This window comes from Dromaius novaehollandiae, chromosome 20 (genome assembly GCF_036370855.1).
Source record: "Dromaius novaehollandiae isolate bDroNov1 chromosome 20, bDroNov1.hap1, whole genome shotgun sequence".
NCBI classification, from domain to species: domain Eukaryota; kingdom Metazoa; phylum Chordata; class Aves; order Casuariiformes; family Dromaiidae; genus Dromaius; species Dromaius novaehollandiae.
The window spans coordinates 10,318,515-10,336,150 of NC_088117.1; the positions used below are offsets into that span (position 1 = coordinate 10,318,515).

Sequence of the window (17,636 nt, forward strand, 5' to 3'; positions counted from 1 at the left end):
TCTTCGGCCTCGCCGTAGCGCTCCCGGGAGAGAGCGGCATTGTGCAGCCTTTGGCCCGGAGCGCGCATGCGCCATCCCACATTCCCCCGCCTGGCGGCTCCGGAGCTGCCGCCGCCGCCGCGTCCCCCCCTCCCCTCCCGCGGCCGCGCTGCCCCCCGCCGCGGAGGAGGCGGCGGCGCCGCCGCCGTCCCCCCGCCCCTTCCCCCTCCCCCGGTAAGTCACCGAGAGGCGGCGGGGGGGCCCCGCAAGCGGCCCCCCCCTCCTCCGCCACCACACACCCTCCCGCGCGCGCGGCGCCGCCGCCTCCCCTCAGGCAGCGCGCGGCGCCCCCTCCCCCCACCCCGCCTTTCCCGCCCCTCGCGGGGCGGCGGGAGCGGCGCGCGCGCTCCCGGCGCGGCCTCGCGCGCGGCCGCGGCGCCTCTGCGCCCCCCCCCACCGCGGGGCTGGCGGCGCCGTCAAAGTTTGGGCTCCCGGCGGCGAACTGCCCCCTGCGGGGCGCGGGGCGCGGGCGGCCGGGTGGGTGTGTCGGCGCCGCGTGCCCGGCGGGGGTTGCGCGGCGGCCGGGCGGGCGGGGAGATGCCGCGGTGCCCCTCCCGCGGCCGGGGCGCGGCGGCCGGGGGCTGCGCGTTCGCCGGAGTCGCCCCTGAGCTGCCGGCGGAAGGGTCTCGTCCGGGTTAGGAAAGTTTTAATTTCTTGTGGTCGCCGGCAGCGGCGTGTCCGCGCTCCTGCAGCCCTCCCGGGGCGCGATGCTCAGCGAGCCGCCGGCGCCGGGCTCCCGGGCTGGGAGCTGTTGCTCCCAGATCTGCTGCCACCAGCAAAAAAGCATGGCAGCAGTAGCGGGATATCGCAGCCGTACTTTGCAGACGAATCCTTGCAGCCTGAGCTCGGGGTGATGCTGTTTCCAAGCTGAAACCGAGCTGAGCTGCAGCAGAAATTGTTCCCTCCGCAGTATCAGCCCTGATTACGGAGTACTGGCACAGCACTTTATCAGGGTTTGTTACAAAAAGCAGGTCTGTTGAGACTGATACAAAGCTGGCTCTTAGTCAGGTGAAAGGCTCAGGAAAAGAAGAGCATGATTTGATGCTCTGACCATTTAGGGGAGAAACATGAGACTGGAATACTTGAATTACAAGATGAAAGGAACCTAGTGGGATGTGCCTGTTACTTTCTTCTCTGTATTATGATTTTGTATTCTGTGTCTTGATGCGTCTGAAAAAAGGCCCTGGACTGGTCCTTCCACCTTCTGTGCAAGCCGTTGTATTGACTATGCTATTAAAGTACTTCTTACGGGCATGTCGGGGAGTGCTATATGAAAAAGCCTGCCACACCTAAAAGCTATTCTGCTTTATTTGTAATGATTTCTAGTTATAATGGGGCAGTGTAAAAAAGCTGTCCAAGAAGTATTAAAAGGCCATAGATTGGATTTCTGATCTTGCACATTAATAGATCTGACAGCATGAAATAAATGTTGCTGTGTCGGTGATGTTTCCTTAAGTCTGTTTGCAGGATTCAGTTCTCTGGATAAAAGATGTAGTGTGGTTTTTTTTTTCTTTTCTCTTTTTTTTAACACTGCTTTCTGGGGACTCGCAGTTATGCTAATCTCATTCTTCTAGTTGCTGACAATCTTCCTTTGACGGCTAATGATATTTTGTTTTTCTTCCAGGTTTTCATTTCCAGTGTGATTTCTCCTCTCTGTGGCAAAGGCTGTCTTTTGAAGCAGCACATTCATTCTCCCCTTCAAGCACCATAAGTCTCATTTGCCAGCTTCAGAACCATGGCAACAGAAGAAAAGAAGCCAGATGCAGAATCCACCAAAACACAATCTACTCCTTCCTCCTCAACCAATCAGAGCAAGGTGTGTGTGGGCCTCCGAACAATATCTTTGTAAATACGCATGGAAACTCTCTACATATTCAAAAGGCAAACTAGAATTAAAGATTTTTAAGAAATTGAATTCCTGTATGGCTTAAGAACTCAGGATTTCTGCTTCTGCTGTTGTCTAGAGCTGAAAATGTGCTAAAGGTTTTATGGGAAAAGCAGATGAAGTACAACCTCTTTTGTGCTAGGGTATTTTTCTTTTTTGAAGTTCATGCAAAGGAAATACTTTTTGTCACTTTCAGCATTAGAAATCTATGGTGCTTGTATCCTTGCAAGGCCTGGAGGTGACTGGAGATTTGGTTAATTTACGATCTTAGTTGCAGGGTGGAGAAGCAGTAATTGTTCAGATTCTTTGAAGCCTGTGGATGTTTAAAGGAGTTGTCACTGTTTAACCATGAAAACTTTGCAAATGGTGAAAAGGGAGAAAGTTTGCGATTTTGGAGATATAGAAGAATTGGTCTGTGATTTGATTCATAAGTTTAAAAGAACTACAAACATTTAATAGTACTATGCAGATCAGTACTAAGTGTTTTATTTTAATCTGTCAAGGAGTCTATGGTTGGACTGTTGGATTACTCTCACCTATTTATTATTGGTTTGCATGGAATTCATACCAAAGATGATTTTTTTTGTTGTGCATGTGCAGTGAGGCACTACTGGTTCCAGGCACCAAGGTTTTTTTCTGAATTTGGGGAAGGGGGAAAATGTAAACAGTAGAATCTATTATGGTGAATATTCATGCAGTCCAATACTGTGTAGTGACCTGGTCTAATACAGAACTTGTCATTGAGATACTAAATTTGGTGTTCATGTAAATTTTTCTTACAGCCTGCACCAGTAAAACCAAACTATGCTCTAAAGTTCACGTTAGCAGGACATACAAAGGCAGTCTCGTCAGTAAAATTTAGTCCTAACGGAGAGTGGCTAGCCAGCTCTTGTAAGTATTACTCTCTTAATATTTTGTCCAAAATGTGCAAACATGGGCCTTAAAGACCTGACCGTCTTTAATGTTACCTTGATCAGTTGGAGGATAGATGTAGCATTATAGCTTTTCTTAAAAGGACCAATGCCAAAACTGTCAATCTACTTTCAGGTTTTTTTTTTCATTTTGTTACTTTGAACCTTGGGTCTTCTGCGGATTGCTAAGTTAGAGAGTCTGAACCTGTTCAACTGCCTTTACTGAGCCAATAGGCAAAAGCAAATACAAGATTCGCTTCCAAGACAAAGGAAACTCCTTGTGCTTTTCTGCATCATCAAAGATCTAGCTTGAGCTTTTAAATTAAACTTTGTTTGCAGGACCTACAGGCAAAAACATAGCTCTGGGAAAAGATGAATGTAGAGCACTACAAATGAGATTGTTGAAGGCAGTCCTGCAGTGTTAATTGTTGAAGATAGCTTTGTACTACTAGAGTGGATTGTAGGATGTGGTATGGAGGACTGGCCCTTGCTTCTGTCTAATATGCCTGTAGTGTTTTATGGGTCAGAACCTTTGATAAGCCTACTGAAATGTGTAGAAGGTTAACGAAATAGTGTTTCTGTGCTTGTTTTCTTAGGTGGTAGATCAAGTTCTCTTCCTGTCAGCTTTGGTATTTGGTATTTTGGTAATTTTTTCTGTAGTAAACATTGCTTGACAGCTTTCCTTTGAAAATCTGTTTGTGACCATCAGTGATCCAGAGAGGATCCATACGAAAGGGAAGGGCAGTTAAAAGAACATTGTTGAATATGATGGTGAGGGTCACTAGAACATCTCCCAGACGTGGCAATGACTTAGATCTTTGGCTTTACAGCAGATTGCCTTACTAAGGCCACTGCACCATATAAATAATTTTTTTGTTAAAGTATCCTCGTGAAAGTCTCTTTTCCTTTCCCCCTCCTCTTGCTCTTCCATTCCCCCCCCCCCCCCAAAGTTTTCCAACATTCACATCTGGCAAATATCAACCCTTTTTCTCTGACATCGTTAGCAAGTTAACGCAGTAATAGATAAAGTGTTTGGGCTTTTGCAGGCATTAGTTCAACTCAGGTTGTAATTTTTTTGTTCTTGGAAAAAAGTGTTTCAACATTCCTCATGGAATGGTACTACTTTTACCACTGGCAATCTAAAATAAAAGTAGAAACTGAAGCTGTCATCAGAGAAACTAAAACGACTGGAGACTCTTTACATTCCAGGCAGTTTGTGTAATCTCAGCTGCTGCAGCTTGACATGCGCAAAACTGTTCTTTACCATTTACATATTGCCTTATGCGCTGAGATCTGCTTGGGGAAGAAAAACTACCCAGTGTTTGCGGGGAAGTAGTTAACATATTTCTTTCTGCTTGGGGAAGACAGTTTGATCTGTCAGTGCTGTTAGTCTGTTAACTGGCACTTTCTTTTCCAGCTGCTGACAAACTCATTAAAATTTGGGGAGCGTATGACGGCAAGTTCGAGAAAACAATATCTGGTCATAAACTGGTAAGTATGAAGAAATTACTACGTGTTCGAATACAAATTCACTTGTAATGAATTTATTTTACTTTTTTTCTTTTCCTTCATCCAGAAATCTCCGTTCACAGTTAGTTTGACTTGTGCAGAAAGCTTGTTCTTTAGTCTTGTTTTTGAGCCTTTTTGTTTATACAGTCCTGTGTGATAGCCTGGGACTGGAATTATGGAGCTAACTGGACAGGCTGGAAATACGGATGAAGTGCAGACCCATAAGGAAGTACCTGCATGCACACAGCCTAGCCATTTTCTTCAGTCATTGCATTTCAGGAACACCAACATCATACATGGGGCAATGTATTCTTGGGTGAAAATCCTGGTAAACAGTAATACTGTGTCCTGTTTTGTTTTTCCTTTGTATCTTGAGCAGAATGGTTTGCCTTTTAAGGCGATTGAATTTTTCTTGTGGGTTTGCCTACGTAAACACAACATTTACTCATTCTCCAAAGTTCTAAAGAAAACACAAACTCCTGAACACTTTAGTTTCATTTTCTAGAGTTTCTTACATGCTGAAGTTTATATAAGCAAAGATGAAGACTCACCAATAAAACCTTAGTGGAAGTTAGTTCTTCACCAGCCCTTGGGGACTTGGACCATAAAGAGCAAGCCATTCGTCATGAAGAGAAACTACTTATTCAGATTAGTTTATGTAACATGCTGTTTATGAACTCCAAGAAAGGGTTGGCCACAGTAAGAGTAGCTATGTGAACAAGCCATTGATGTTTTTGGAGTGTATTCGTGTGATTAAACTGAAGAAGAGTGAAAGGATCAGTAATCCAGTCAAATAATTCCGAACTCCTAATACTGAATTTTCTTTCTAGCTTCAGATGTGAATATAATATGTAGTCTGTTTTCCATTTTCCTATGTCGGTGAGGAAACGGAGCTCAGAAGTGATTTGTTTTCCTTTGTTTTAGGGTATCTCTGATGTTGCTTGGTCATCAGATTCCAACCTTCTTGTCTCTGCCTCCGATGATAAAACTCTCAAAATATGGGATGTAAGTTCGGTAAGTGCAGGACCTATTTCTCTTCCTTTCCCCCTGTATTGGCATTTTAAAATCAAGTTGTTCTGAGAGAGAGGTTTGAAGTATGATGATGAGAGAAGGTAGAATTTTAAGCACTGGCTCTTGTTTAATAGCTATGCTGTTTCCTGGTAATAATGAGCACCTGGTTGAATGGACTGTGAGGATGAGTGAGTTATGCTGTGTGCTTTTGGAGAGGGGGATTGCTATCTGTACCATGGGAATTCTGATTATCTTCTGAGAACACTTAAGCCTTATGGTGGCAATACAACCCCAGGCTTCATTTCTGAAAGCAACCTCTCAGGTGAAACTTTTTTTTGTGACTTCTTGTCAATGGTTCACTTGTATGACTTCTCTCCACCTTCCTCTTTGGTGGTTCAATAACAACGGGATAACTTTGTATAATTTTGCTTGGGTATTTTGAACTGCCTTGTTCTTGCAAGTTTCCCAAAGGGTTTGAAACTTGACTTTGATCACTGAAAAAAGTTCTCTTTTTTTCTTTCCTGTTATTTGCCTGTAACTTGTCCCCTGCCCATCTAAATCTGGAGTTGGAGGTGGTTTCTTTGTGTGCTGTGTGGTGATTAACCTTAATGCAGCTTAGCTGAATGCGTGTATGGCTGTGGAAGGATGCTGTATATTTAACTCTGCTAAATCTTATTTCAGGGTAAGTGCTTAAAGACACTGAAAGGGCACAGTAACTATGTTTTCTGCTGCAACTTCAACCCTCAGTCAAACCTCATCGTTTCTGGATCAGTAAGTAATTTTTTTTTTCTTTCTGCAAAGTGAGTGCTGTGCACTCTTTATATCTCAATTCTGTCTTCCACATGCATAACATGTAATCAAATGAACTGTGCAGTGTCACCGCTATCTCTGCTTGCGGACATAGTCAGGCCCTTAACTCATCCTCAGAAGGTGCAGATTTCCTGCGTGGAGAGGAGGAGCTAAGGGAACTATATTCTCCATCTGTTCGTGCTACCCCGCACGCTGTTTCTGTCCTAGGTCTCTGATGCAGCTGCAATGTGGATGGAGGAATCCACATAGCCCCTGCATCTAGTCTTGCATCAGACTGTAGCACCTTAAATGCCACAAATAGGTGCATCATTAAATCACCTTGTGCATTTCTTCAATTTCCAGTTTGACGAAAGCGTGAGGATATGGGATGTGAAAACAGGGAAGTGCCTCAAGACGTTGCCTGCTCATTCTGACCCCGTTTCAGCTGTAAGTCCCTTCAGATAAAGGGGCACACTAAAATGCCTGTGGGTTGTGTGTGGTTTTTTTTTTTTTTTTTAAATCAGAGCTTCTCTTCCACCTCTGTTTGTAGAAGAGTGCAGTCATGCTCTGATTCTTACTATCAAACCTTTACACAGTGTAGTGGATGGGCTATGGTTGGTTTGCCAGTATGTTGCTCAATGAAAATGAAATGAGCAGCGTTTACTGTAAGGAAGCCAGCATGGATTTCTCTCTAGGGTATTAACGCGGGGAGCTGTGAATAGCAGTGTGCCAGTCATGCCCAGGTCCAGCAGTCTGATGCTGGGGCACAGGCTGGTGGTCAGCTGACGATCGGAGCAGCCTGGAACTGCTGTTATATCTGTTGCTTTTTGTTGTTTCAAGCTATTACTAAAGTTCAGAGTAGGGTAATTGCATAGTATGCTCCATTTCAAATCTCATTCATTTAATGGATAAAAGTAACTTAGAATACAACAATGTCTCTTCAAATGAAGAAAAACAGAAGGTATGCAACTCTCTTAATATTTTTGAAATGAAGGAAATGCTAAAAGAATTTTAAGCCTCAGGTGTGTTAAGCTATGGCTATTGTTACATGTGATTGTTTTGCTTAGTTTAGAACATATTTCACACTTACAAATGCACATTAGGAGAAATTACTTTTTAAAATAGCAGTATTTTGACATGTAGTTGAAAGGAGGAGCTCAGAGCATATCTGTGGCTACATACGAGATTAAATTCTGTGCCCTTAAAATTATAAGATGCTATCCCTGATTTGCTGTTGTTAGAGGAGACAGTGCTTTGAACAGAGTATCTTCACGTGTTGGTGCTAAGGTGCTCTTACTAGCTTCTGAGGAAGTGTACGCATTCCAGTTCCTGGTGCTTGAATAAACAGCCGTAGTTAAATTCCATTCCCTTTTATAATTAAGCCAGGCAAACTGGGGGGAGAGTCTTGTTTTGATAATGTTACTCATCCAAACTTGTGGCTGTCATTTGGATGACATGTTGACTTTCTGCTTCCATACATATGAATTGCAGTTTCAATGTTGGGAGATAAATACTTTCAGTGGGGTTCAAAAATTTAGTTGTTATAAACATCAATAATTTTTTTTTCTCCCTTCTATAACATTACAGGTGCATTTTAATCGTGATGGGTCCCTGATAGTGTCAAGTAGCTATGATGGACTCTGGTAAGTGGTTATTTCTTGTCTGCTGCAGGTTCAAGCCTGATGCATTTTTAGAAAAGACTTTTTCCTTTAAAAAATGTAGATTTGTGACATTAAAGTCAGAACAAAGGCTTTAAAACCAGTAGTAATGAGTCTCATGTGTGTTTTTAATAGTCGAATCTGGGATACAGCATCAGGCCAGTGCTTGAAAACACTGATTGGTAAGTAGGAAGACTTCTTGTTTGTGCTACATTTTATGGTGTTTAGTTGTAATTTAGATATTCTGCATCAGTGCTGTGAACAATGGCTTCCTTAAGCTCTATTTTTCTGTCTTCCTGCCATTCTGCTAGTAGGCTGTCCTCCTCTCTACTGCAGAAAGAGGAACTATCCTCCCACATGTCTAGAAACTTGTTTAAGCTTAGAATGTTGTGTAATATACTTACAGGATAAATGAGAGTTTTGCAAAGTTTTCTACTGTTCAGCTACATAATGCTTGCTGTGCAGCAGTTCAAAACTAATAAAACAAATTGCTTATGCTGCTGGATGAGGTGGAAACAGGTAATATTTGACTGCACAAGACTGCGTGTTTTTATTGCAGGTGGATGTTAGCATGAGGCATCTTGTGAACATAGCTAGTAAAAGGAAAGCACCTATTGGGCATATGTTCACTAGTCCTTAATATTCTTGTAAAGCATTATATAGATAAGTTATATGGCACTGTAAATCAGTGGTATGTGTTCTAATGACTTTTAAAATGTAGAGATACACTCTTAGTAAGTGCTGATGCAAGGAAGAAAAGCTCAGTTACAAAGGGCTAACTAAATGCTTCTGAGCAAAGTGCTTAATATTCTTCCCTTCAAATACTGAAAACTATCACCTCTTTACACCTGTTCTCTTTTTTTCTTGGAAGTACCAAGGGACAACAAAACTGAAACTTTGTTTCATTGAAACAATCAACATCAGATTATTGTCAGAAGCGATGCTCTGCCAATGAGAAGATACAGCTGTGCATTGTTTAATACCACTTTTATTTTCACTGTAGATGATGATAACCCTCCTGTGTCTTTTGTGAAATTCTCCCCAAATGGCAAATACATACTAGCTGCAACTTTGGACAAGTAGGTATTTAAAAAAAGTAAAACCCACAAGCTTTGAAGTGTTCATGAGTATCAAATAAAACTATTTTGCTGCTGTTTAGCTGTCTTAATAATGACACTACACAACAAGTTCATATGTACTGTCAGGCTTGTAAAGTGTGCTAAGTGTTGTGCTTTGCTAATGGCACAGGCAGGGCTTATGTTTCCTAAAGCCTTGGCACCGCTTAGTGAATACAACATCCATTCATTCCTTCCTGTGTACCTTTCAGAACCTCAGCAGTTCCTCGCATTAATCATGTGATTCTCTTGTAACACCAAGAGACTTAAAATCTACTCTATAAAAGGCTGCAATATATAAATAGCTTTACATTTAAAAGGCTGCAATATATAAATAGCTTTATATTTAAGGCATAAAAGCAGTGCAGGTGGGTTGATTGTGTTGAGAATGATTCACCTGGAGGATTTCCATGCAGCTGCTAGGCAGGGATTAGTTGGTCTGTCATCTCCATTCACAGACATTAATGATGCTGTTGCTTGCAGAGACCTTCCTTTCTTAGGTCATGGGACTGATGTCCTGGCTGTGTGAGCATCTTTGAATACAAGATAACACAGACTGTTGCCTGCCTTTTTCGACTAGTCAAAGCAAAGCAAAGAAAACCCAGGTTAGGCATCTTGGGGAGGAGGAAAGGGGACTATTTTGTAAGCTCTCTCAGTAGCCTAGGTATCAGCACAGATGGTCTGTATCCAGACATGTGCAAGGCTTGCTTAGTTTGTGAAAGAGTGTAGTGCTTGCTTGAAACAAGTGACTCCATGTCCAAATTGTGTTCAGTGGCTTGTTTATTTGCTTGCTCTGCCCTGGTTTATGCTTGAACTGGCTAAAAATGTCTCAGTCCATTGTTTAGTCTCCTGAAGCATCCCTGTGCAGGACTTTTTAAAAATGAGAGCAGTGCCTGTATTTTGGTCTGTATCTACTTTCAGCAGGATTTCATTTTAAAAGAGCTGGAGGAAGAGGGGACAGTTTGCAGGGCCGTCTCTGATTCTAGTTGGGTTTCTCTCCCTATGAAAGAAGACTTGTGATGAAATCTGTAGTCTTTTGAATGCACTGGAGTTGGGGGATGTCTGCCAAACCACCTCATCCTCTCTCACAGTGTAATTTGTCTGTCATTGTGCCCATCCTTTCTGTAGGTGTCTGGTCATTCTTCATAAAGAAACTTGCAGGTGTGGGGGAATATTTAAATGCACTCCTTTACTGTGGAGGAGAATAGGAATGGCATGTCAGTAAAACTTGATACTTGTGATGTTAATAAAGCTGCATTCCAAAGCCAGGCTACAGTGACTCATGTAGACATTAGGAACTCTGATATGGAGGTACCTTTTCTGTAACCAGGAAATTGTCAGGTGGAAAAAACCCAAGAACTAAAAGCTTTTTCTTCTGTTTTCTAGCACTCTTAAACTTTGGGACTACAGCAAAGGAAAGGTAAAAACAATCCTGTTTCACTACAAAGCCTTAACTAAGTTTATAGCAGAATCTGGATTTCATATATGCTTTTTAAACTTTTTCAACATTTTATAAATACCATATGAAGAAGTGTTATTGTGTCTTTATTGAAGAGGACTAAACATGCCTTTGGAAAAAAAAAGTTTATGCTCTTGCATAGCCCTGAGACACTGAATAAAGCTGTATTAATGAATAATGTATTATGAACAGTAAATTGCTGTTGCTCTCTTTCTCTGTGGGAAAGTGGCAAATTAAGGCTTTTCTTCCTTTCCTCAACTGACTGTTTAGTGTTCTAGGGCAGAGATGCCCTCTGCATCCCCTAGATAAGTTGGCAGGGTGGGAAACACATGCAGATATATTTAATCTGCTCTGCCAAGGGAGTTTGTCCTTGACAGTGAGAGAACTAATTCCCAGCTGTACTTATACCTTGTGGCTCTTCACTTTCAGTGCCTGAAGACGTACACAGGACACAAAAATGAGAAGTACTGCATATTTGCAAATTTCTCTGTTACTGGTGGAAAGGTTAGTGTTTGTTTCAGTTGCTTTTAGTAATAAGTGTTTTTTACTACTTTTATCCATGGGAAATATAAGGATGATGCAAGTCTCTATAGTTTGGTTCATAAACATCTCTATCCTTTCATCTAAAATTGGTTTTGGGTTGGAAGGAAAGGAATAGTATTCAATTTAATAGAAGCCATGGTTACTGTGTGAACTAGCAATGGTAAAATTTTGTACAAGAAACTAGTTTGGGGATGGAAACCTCCTTTAAAGGGTCTTGATTCAGAGATACCATAGTGCAGTGGGAGAAAAGGTCGTGCTGGGAAACTCCATCTACCTTCTGAGCACCCTGTGATACCTGTGTCTTTAAATTTGCCTGCTGTCTCGTTGCCAGGCTCCCTGCGCTGCAGCAGTGCAAAGGGACATTCCTGAGTGCAGAGCAGCTGCTTATGTATTGTTTAGTCATAGAGATGATGAGCTCAGGTTGGTATGTTTTGGTTGAGATGGCAGAACAAATCTGCAGAGGCTGAATCCTAACTTAGAACCACTTCAGCATCTTTTGCTCCTAAGTGTCCTTTAATTTTTCTTCTCCAGAATACAGAGGGTGGAACAAAACTTTCTACTGCCTGTATGTGCTGAGTAGAGGCTGAGAGAGAATGAACCACATCAAACATCAGTCATAAAATGTTGGAAGTTCCTCTTAATATGAAAACAATAAAACATTTACGGAATAATAGCACTTAGATACAGCTGAGAAGAAAGATTAAAATAACTTTTTTTTCCTCTCTCCCCTTCCAGTGGATTGTGTCTGGGTCAGAAGACAACCTGGTTTATATTTGGAACCTTCAGACAAAAGAGATTGTACAGAAATTACAAGGGCACACAGGTGTGAAAGAGGCTTTTGCTTTTATTGAGAGACTATCCCTCACGTCAGCTTCTAATGAGGACTCAGCTTTAGCATTGCTTATTGATGTTTAGTGTCGACTGTCAGACTCCTTGAATTTTTCACTAGAAGTGTAATTGAACCCTAGGAGTTCTCCCCTTTTTATGAAGGTTTTTTTTACAGGCATTGCAAGTGTTTATTTTTTTCACTGAGAACTTTGAGATCAGCTTACAAAAGAGATTTCCTTGAGTTCAGGATTGATCAAGATAATCAAGTGACTCATGATACTAGTGACTTTAAATTGCCTATTAGTACCTTCCAAAGCTTCAGCTCTTGGAAGGATAAATTCCAGCTTTAACGTGTCACTTCCGTAGAGATACGATTACATCTGATAAGGACTAATGTGGTCCACTGTTTGTAAAGGTGCAGAAGTATGCCTAGTACTGAAGGCAGAGTTGATCGTTTATTGAAATGTAACCCGATGGGTAGTGCAGTCTGAATCCCACAAAGAGAGCACTCCCACTGCAGTGACTGGAAGGAATTGTGCTGTGAAATTAAGCGTGCTTATTCCTTTCAAGGACCAGTGATTTAGACTGTAAGTTGGGGCAGTTGCAGTAAATCTTTTTTTCTTTAGGCTAGGGCAAGACTCTGAAGATTAAATGCTGTCTAAGCATTGAATAGGCTGTTGGAAATAAAAAATTGAAATGGCTTTTTATTAGCTATGTCTGAGGTAATATTCCAAGAGTTTTGCCTGTCAAGTAAGCAAGAACTAATATCTAGAGAGTTCTCACTTTTTGTAATCTATCAAACATTTTCCAGCTATTACTCTCCACTTGGGGAGCCCACTTACAGCATGCTTTTTTGTGGTAAACTGTTTCCTCTGCTTGAGAAGCAGAAGTCATCAAATATTTATGAATAATATGCTTGTAATTCTGCTATAGGGATGTGGTACCTTGGCTATGCTCTTTTAAGATGTAGCAGCAATACACCCTTACTTTAAGAAATCAAATGCTTGCTATGAACCAGATATCATTGCTGTAAATAATGATATTTGTATATCTTTTCTTTTTGCTTAGATGTTGTAATCTCAACAGCTTGTCACCCAACAGAAAACATCATTGCATCAGCGGCACTAGAAAACGACAAAACAATTAAACTGTGGAAGAGTGACTGTTAAACGTTCCAGTATCACTTTAGAGACTGTCAGGAAAAATTGTTTTTAAAAAAATATTAAAAACCACATGAGAATAAAAAATCCAGTTTGGCAGGAAACCTGAAGAATATTTGATAAAAGTGGTTTCTGTTAGTCTTGGCCCAAAGAAAACGTCTTAGCGCTTTGCTTGAACCGGGCAGCGTGGTGGAAAAAAAAAAGATGCAGTGTCTCCTGCTCTTGCCTAATCTTTTGGCAGACAAATGGATCATTCTGACATCGTGTTAGAAGTGTCAGCCTTGTATTGGACACCCCAAAGATACTGTACTTTATGGTGGCATTACTTCTGGGCACTGTTGCTGCTTAAGGAAGAGCTGCCAGTCTGCTTTGTAACAGTAAGTTAAGTCATGAGCCTAGAGATATGTGGATTTTTTTAAAATGTCTAATTTTTTTTATTTTTTTTCAGAATGTAGGTTCTAGTCTATTGGACGTTTCTGTATTGTTTTAAATAGGAGTGCTGCATCTTTAAGGGTGCTTCATTTTAAACACTCAGCTCAAACTTTGTGACCAAATAAAACCATGCAGTTCCAGATTTCCCCCTTCCTGCCCTTGACTTGACTTCTGTGGTGAAATCTCCTCTTACCTTCTGTATAGTTGCTTACCTCTTGTTACGTGTGTTTAATAGATGCTGTTCTAGAGCAAAGTTACAGTTCTTCTGTTAACCATTAAAATGATTCCTGCTTGTAGTTGTTCTCAGCATATTTTAATTTTTTCCTCCTCTGGATAAAAAGCAAGCTCACAGAACACTGTAAAGTTATTTCAATGTAAAAAGAAAAAACCCAGACTTTTGTATCTTGAAAATCCATCGTATGAAACTGTATTGATAATGGCATGACTCTGTATCTGTTTCAGCATTGGTATTTCTTTCCCCTTTTGTCATACTCATGTGGTGTTTACACATCCAAACAAGTACCATATGCCATAATAAAAAGGTGGGATTTTATGTGTATGCTTGTGGTAAGAGTGTACTAATGTGAAGTGTCTGTGTCCCAGGAAGCCTCTTTTAAAACACCTTTAAAAGGAAGTACTCCTATAGGAGGAAGGAGAAAGGAGGAGAAACAGACTGGCACTTAGATCTGTTCTGAAGAAGGAAGAGAAGAGCATAACTCCAGTCAAAACTTGTTTAAAGAAAGTAAGAGGATTAAACTGAAGGTGTCCTCAGCTGAGGCAACATTAGTACAAACCCTCACAGAGACCTTTAGCTAAGGGGAAAGGAATTCTGCTGCTGTCTCTGCATACAGCATGGGCAGGGCTGTCTACATGACAGCATAGGATTTAGCTTTTACTAGTTAAGAAGTGTGTTCAGGCACAAGCTTCACTTCACATAAAGAGTTCTGCTGTAAGGGGATATTTTGCTCCTGATGAAGCAAAAATGCATTGTTTTGGTATCAGCCTCATGCCTTTGCTAGTACCTGAAAATTTATTGTAGTATAAACCTCTCCTCTAATAGCTGCTCAGGGGCTTTCTTGCTTTTCCCTTTAGAGAAGAGGACAGCTGCCCATTAATGGTATGCCATGAGGCATAGTTTTGTTGTCTTTTTTTTTTATTTAAAAAAGTAGAGTTCACATTGACCTGATGCTAAACTGGCTATTAATAAATTATTTATTTTTATTTTATTTTATTTTATTTTATTTACATCCAGGAAAGGCTACTGTGTCTAGATGTACTGAGCCTCACTGCTGAAATTATCAGACTTATTTTAAAATAACTTCGTGAAGCTTTTCAGAGTCTCTCACAGTCCAGTGAAACTTAAATCACAAAATGTAGCTGTGCTGTTTTACAAATGTGGAGAAGTTGGTGTGTTATACCAGCCAGGCACTTCCATGGGGATTCAGTAACACTTTGTAGCACAGGGCTGGAGCTGCTTCCCCTGTAACTGTGTTTATGTTAGTGGCTCTGCTTGCCCCGGCTGTGCTAGGGCTCTCCCAGCCCTGCGCCTCCGAGCAGAAGAGCTATGGTGAAGGGAGATGGTCTCCCTGGTGTCAGCTGGGAGTATCCCCGGAGCAGTGTTCCTGGTGCCTTCAGCTCTCTGCTGTGGCCACTGTGCTCCCCTCTCCCCAAACTGAACAGCCTTGAAGTAAGCTGCTTCCCTAACTTTCCTTGGGAAGGTTGTGTTTAAGTCCTTATTGCACCACCTGGAAATAATCATGCTGGGATCTACAGTTGTGAGCTCTACTTAGAACTCTACCTCACCTTCCTGCCTGCAGTGACTGGCATGGCAGTGATGGTCAGAATTGCCTAATCACTTAATTGAAGTGTGTGTGGTGTAGCTGATGCTTGTACCGAAAACAGGCTGGTAGGATGGCTGAGCTTGTTTGCCCCTGTGAAATGGGAGAGTTGTACCCTTCGCCTGTGCTAAGCGCAGGTTGTTAGTGGTTGGAGCATGTTGAAACCTGCAGAAGGAAAGTGCTATATTAACTTCCAGACTCTTTAATAAAAGGCTTCCTGCCTTTGCACAGTGCTTTCCTCCCTACAGAAATAACTAACCCAGGAAAGCAGTAAAAGGTATTTTCTTCCTCCTCTATGCATTACAGTTGTTGGGACACAGTTCAGCCACCTCTACAGCAGTTCCGCTTCCCGGAGGGGGAAGAAGGGAGAGCCGGAGGCAGAGCCGTGCGGTGTGATTGACCAGGGCCTGGCTGGCATTAGCGTCTCGCACCGGTGTGGAGGAGGTGAGTCTCACGGCTCCCGCGGTGGGTTTCCCTGTGGCGTGGGCCTGTCTGTTAAACTGTTGGTGGCCACCAATGCAAAGTCCCTGGCTGGACATTAGGAAACTGGTAGCTGAGCTTCACGGGAACCATGGAGCAGCACACACTGCTGTTTCCTAAGAGAAACACTGGAAATGGGAGTAGGATTTAAACATTGGGGAATGACATGTTTTGCTAGCTATGTGGAGGCCTTTGGCATGAGCCCTTTGTTTTTGTGTCCTGTGCTGTCCTTTGCGCCCAGGCAGGCATGACAAGGTTAGCATGGGAGCAGCAAAGTCATATTCATTCCTTTCATCCAAAAAAATGACCCTCCATCAAACTGTCTTTGGTGCTGTGACACAAGACAACCTGCTGGCCTGGTAGGACCCAGGAGTGGGCTACGCAGAGCTGCTTGTTGTGGCCCTAATTTGGAGGCGTTCCTTCCCTGCCCCCTCTTCCCAGCCTGGCCCACCACAGTTAGACATGAAACTACAACAAACATTTTCCCATTGTTTCCAACATGCCTGGAATGGCAGGCACTGGCTACCTGTGCCACGGAGGAAGCCTGCAAAATGCAAAGCATGCTGCAAACTTAATGCAAAGCAAGCCTCCGTCCACCAGCTGGGCGTGCTTTGGAAGCATGGTGCAGTGGGGTGAAAAAAGAGAATCTGTGGGTGGAAAAGGAGCCCCTCTCGGTAAAAAAAAGAGAATCTGTGGGCGGAAAAGGAGCCCCTCTCGGTAAAAACAGGAGAAGTTTGTGGTGCTTTGACCCCTCCCCCCCCGAAAAAAAAGAGAATCTGTGGGCGGAAAAGGAGCCCCTCTCGGTAAAAACAGCAGAAGTTTGTGGTGCTCTGACCCCCCTCCCCCCGAAAAAAAAAAAAACATGGTTAGATGCCACGAAGTAAGTGGCAGTGCCTTAACCGTATGCGTGTTGTATAGGCCACTAGGACCTCTTCCATCCTTATCAAGGGGAGTGCTAACCTTCTCTCCTTTCATACAACACGAAAAATGGCCTGCACCCACAGCTTTTTAAACCTCCGGTAGTTTTCCGATTTTCAGAATAGGGTGAGCGGCCTGCGTTGTTTTTCTCTATCTCCATTTGTTATTACTATTCAATTCCGCTCATGCTTGTTGTGTTCTAATGCCCACGCGACTATTTAGGGCCCCGAAAACCCCATAAAATGAAGCTAGAGAGGCGCTTTGCGCCACACCGTTAATGTATTCACCGCCCTCAGCCAATCAGAGCGCGCCGCCGCAGCCGCTTCGCCCGCGCCCTCCCGCGGGGCGGGAGCTGAGCTCCCCCTCGCCCTCCCACGTAGCCCGCCCTCGACGAATCGACGCATGGCCAATCAGCGGGCACGCTCACCCCTCATATACGACGTGGCATGGAGGGGGTACTGCTGCCTCCCTTCCGCCTCGCTAGCGATGGCGGGCACCGGGTGAGGGTGGTTCCTAAGGCCTAATGTCAGCAGTTCGAGTCCCGCCTCGGGACAGACTACGGCGCGGGCCCGCAGGGCTTGGCCTGCTTGCTGCTCCCCCGGGCCTGACTGGTGGAAAAGGGGGCGGGGGGCGGGGGAAAGGCGAGGGAGGGGGATCAGGATTAGGGGACAGGACGTTTGGAGCTGCAAGCATTGCTGCTGGTAGGAAGGGGAGCCCACAGGAGGGGTTATTCCTATTTTGCAGGGAGGCAACCTGCTGTTCAGGCCCTGGGGAGGTTCTGCATCCTCAAGTGCAGCGAGTGGCGAATACTTGCCTCGTTGCATTTTATCGTTTTATTGCATTTTTTTTTCCTGCTGGGACATGCACGCACACGTGCCCGGCCTCTCCGGTTAGACTGCAGTGCTTTCGGGAGCGGAGGAGCCGGAGCCGGGTCCCCGCGCCCGCGGCAGGCACGCTGAGGGGGCCCCTCGGCTCTCCCCGGCCCATTCCGATGGGAGCTTGACTGCGGAGGCGAAATTAGTGCCATGTGATAAGTTATGTCTCCTGTTAGGGATGAGCTC

At 43.5% G+C, this 17,636-nt stretch overlaps 1 protein-coding gene and 1 non-coding gene across 3 annotated transcripts; one reads left to right on the forward strand and one right to left on the reverse strand.

Annotated features, from left to right (window-relative positions):
- Positions 1-61: 61 nt before the first annotated feature.
- On the forward strand, positions 62-13,898 carry WDR5 (WD repeat domain 5). 2 transcript variants are annotated; one of them, XM_064523844.1, is made up of 14 exons: positions 62-213; positions 1,664-1,855; positions 2,707-2,815; positions 4,253-4,326; positions 5,269-5,358; positions 6,037-6,126; positions 6,508-6,591; positions 7,732-7,787; positions 7,938-7,984; positions 8,806-8,881; positions 10,304-10,337; positions 10,806-10,880; positions 11,655-11,742; positions 12,816-13,898. In XM_064523844.1, the coding sequence occupies exons 2-14, from the start codon at positions 1,775-1,777 to the stop codon at positions 12,914-12,916; spliced, it is 1,005 nt and encodes a 334-aa protein (XP_064379914.1). In that variant the 5' UTR covers positions 62-213; positions 1,664-1,774; the 3' UTR covers positions 12,917-13,898. The 2 variants fall into 2 exon arrangements, with proteins under 2 accessions (XP_064379914.1, XP_064379915.1); XM_064523845.1 differs by lacking the exon at positions 62-213 and adding an exon at positions 380-516.
- Positions 13,899-16,511: 2,613 nt separating this feature from the next.
- LOC112979952 (U6atac minor spliceosomal RNA) lies at positions 16,512-16,639 on the reverse strand. The gene has a single exon (XR_003258300.2). It is a non-coding gene; the product is annotated as a U6atac minor spliceosomal RNA (small nuclear RNA).
- Between the last annotated feature and the right edge of the window lie 997 nt (positions 16,640-17,636).

Coding starts and splice junctions, on each gene's coding strand:
- WDR5 (XM_064523844.1), top strand. CDS start 1,775: ATGGCAACAGAAGAAAAGAAGCCAGATGCAGAATCCACCAAAACACAA. Junction 5,359..6,036: donor AAATATGGGATGTAAGTTCG/GTAAGTGCAGGA, acceptor ATCTTATTTCAG/GGTAAGTGCTTAAAGACACT. Junction 6,127..6,507: donor ACCTCATCGTTTCTGGATCA/GTAAGTAATTTT, acceptor TTCAATTTCCAG/TTTGACGAAAGCGTGAGGAT.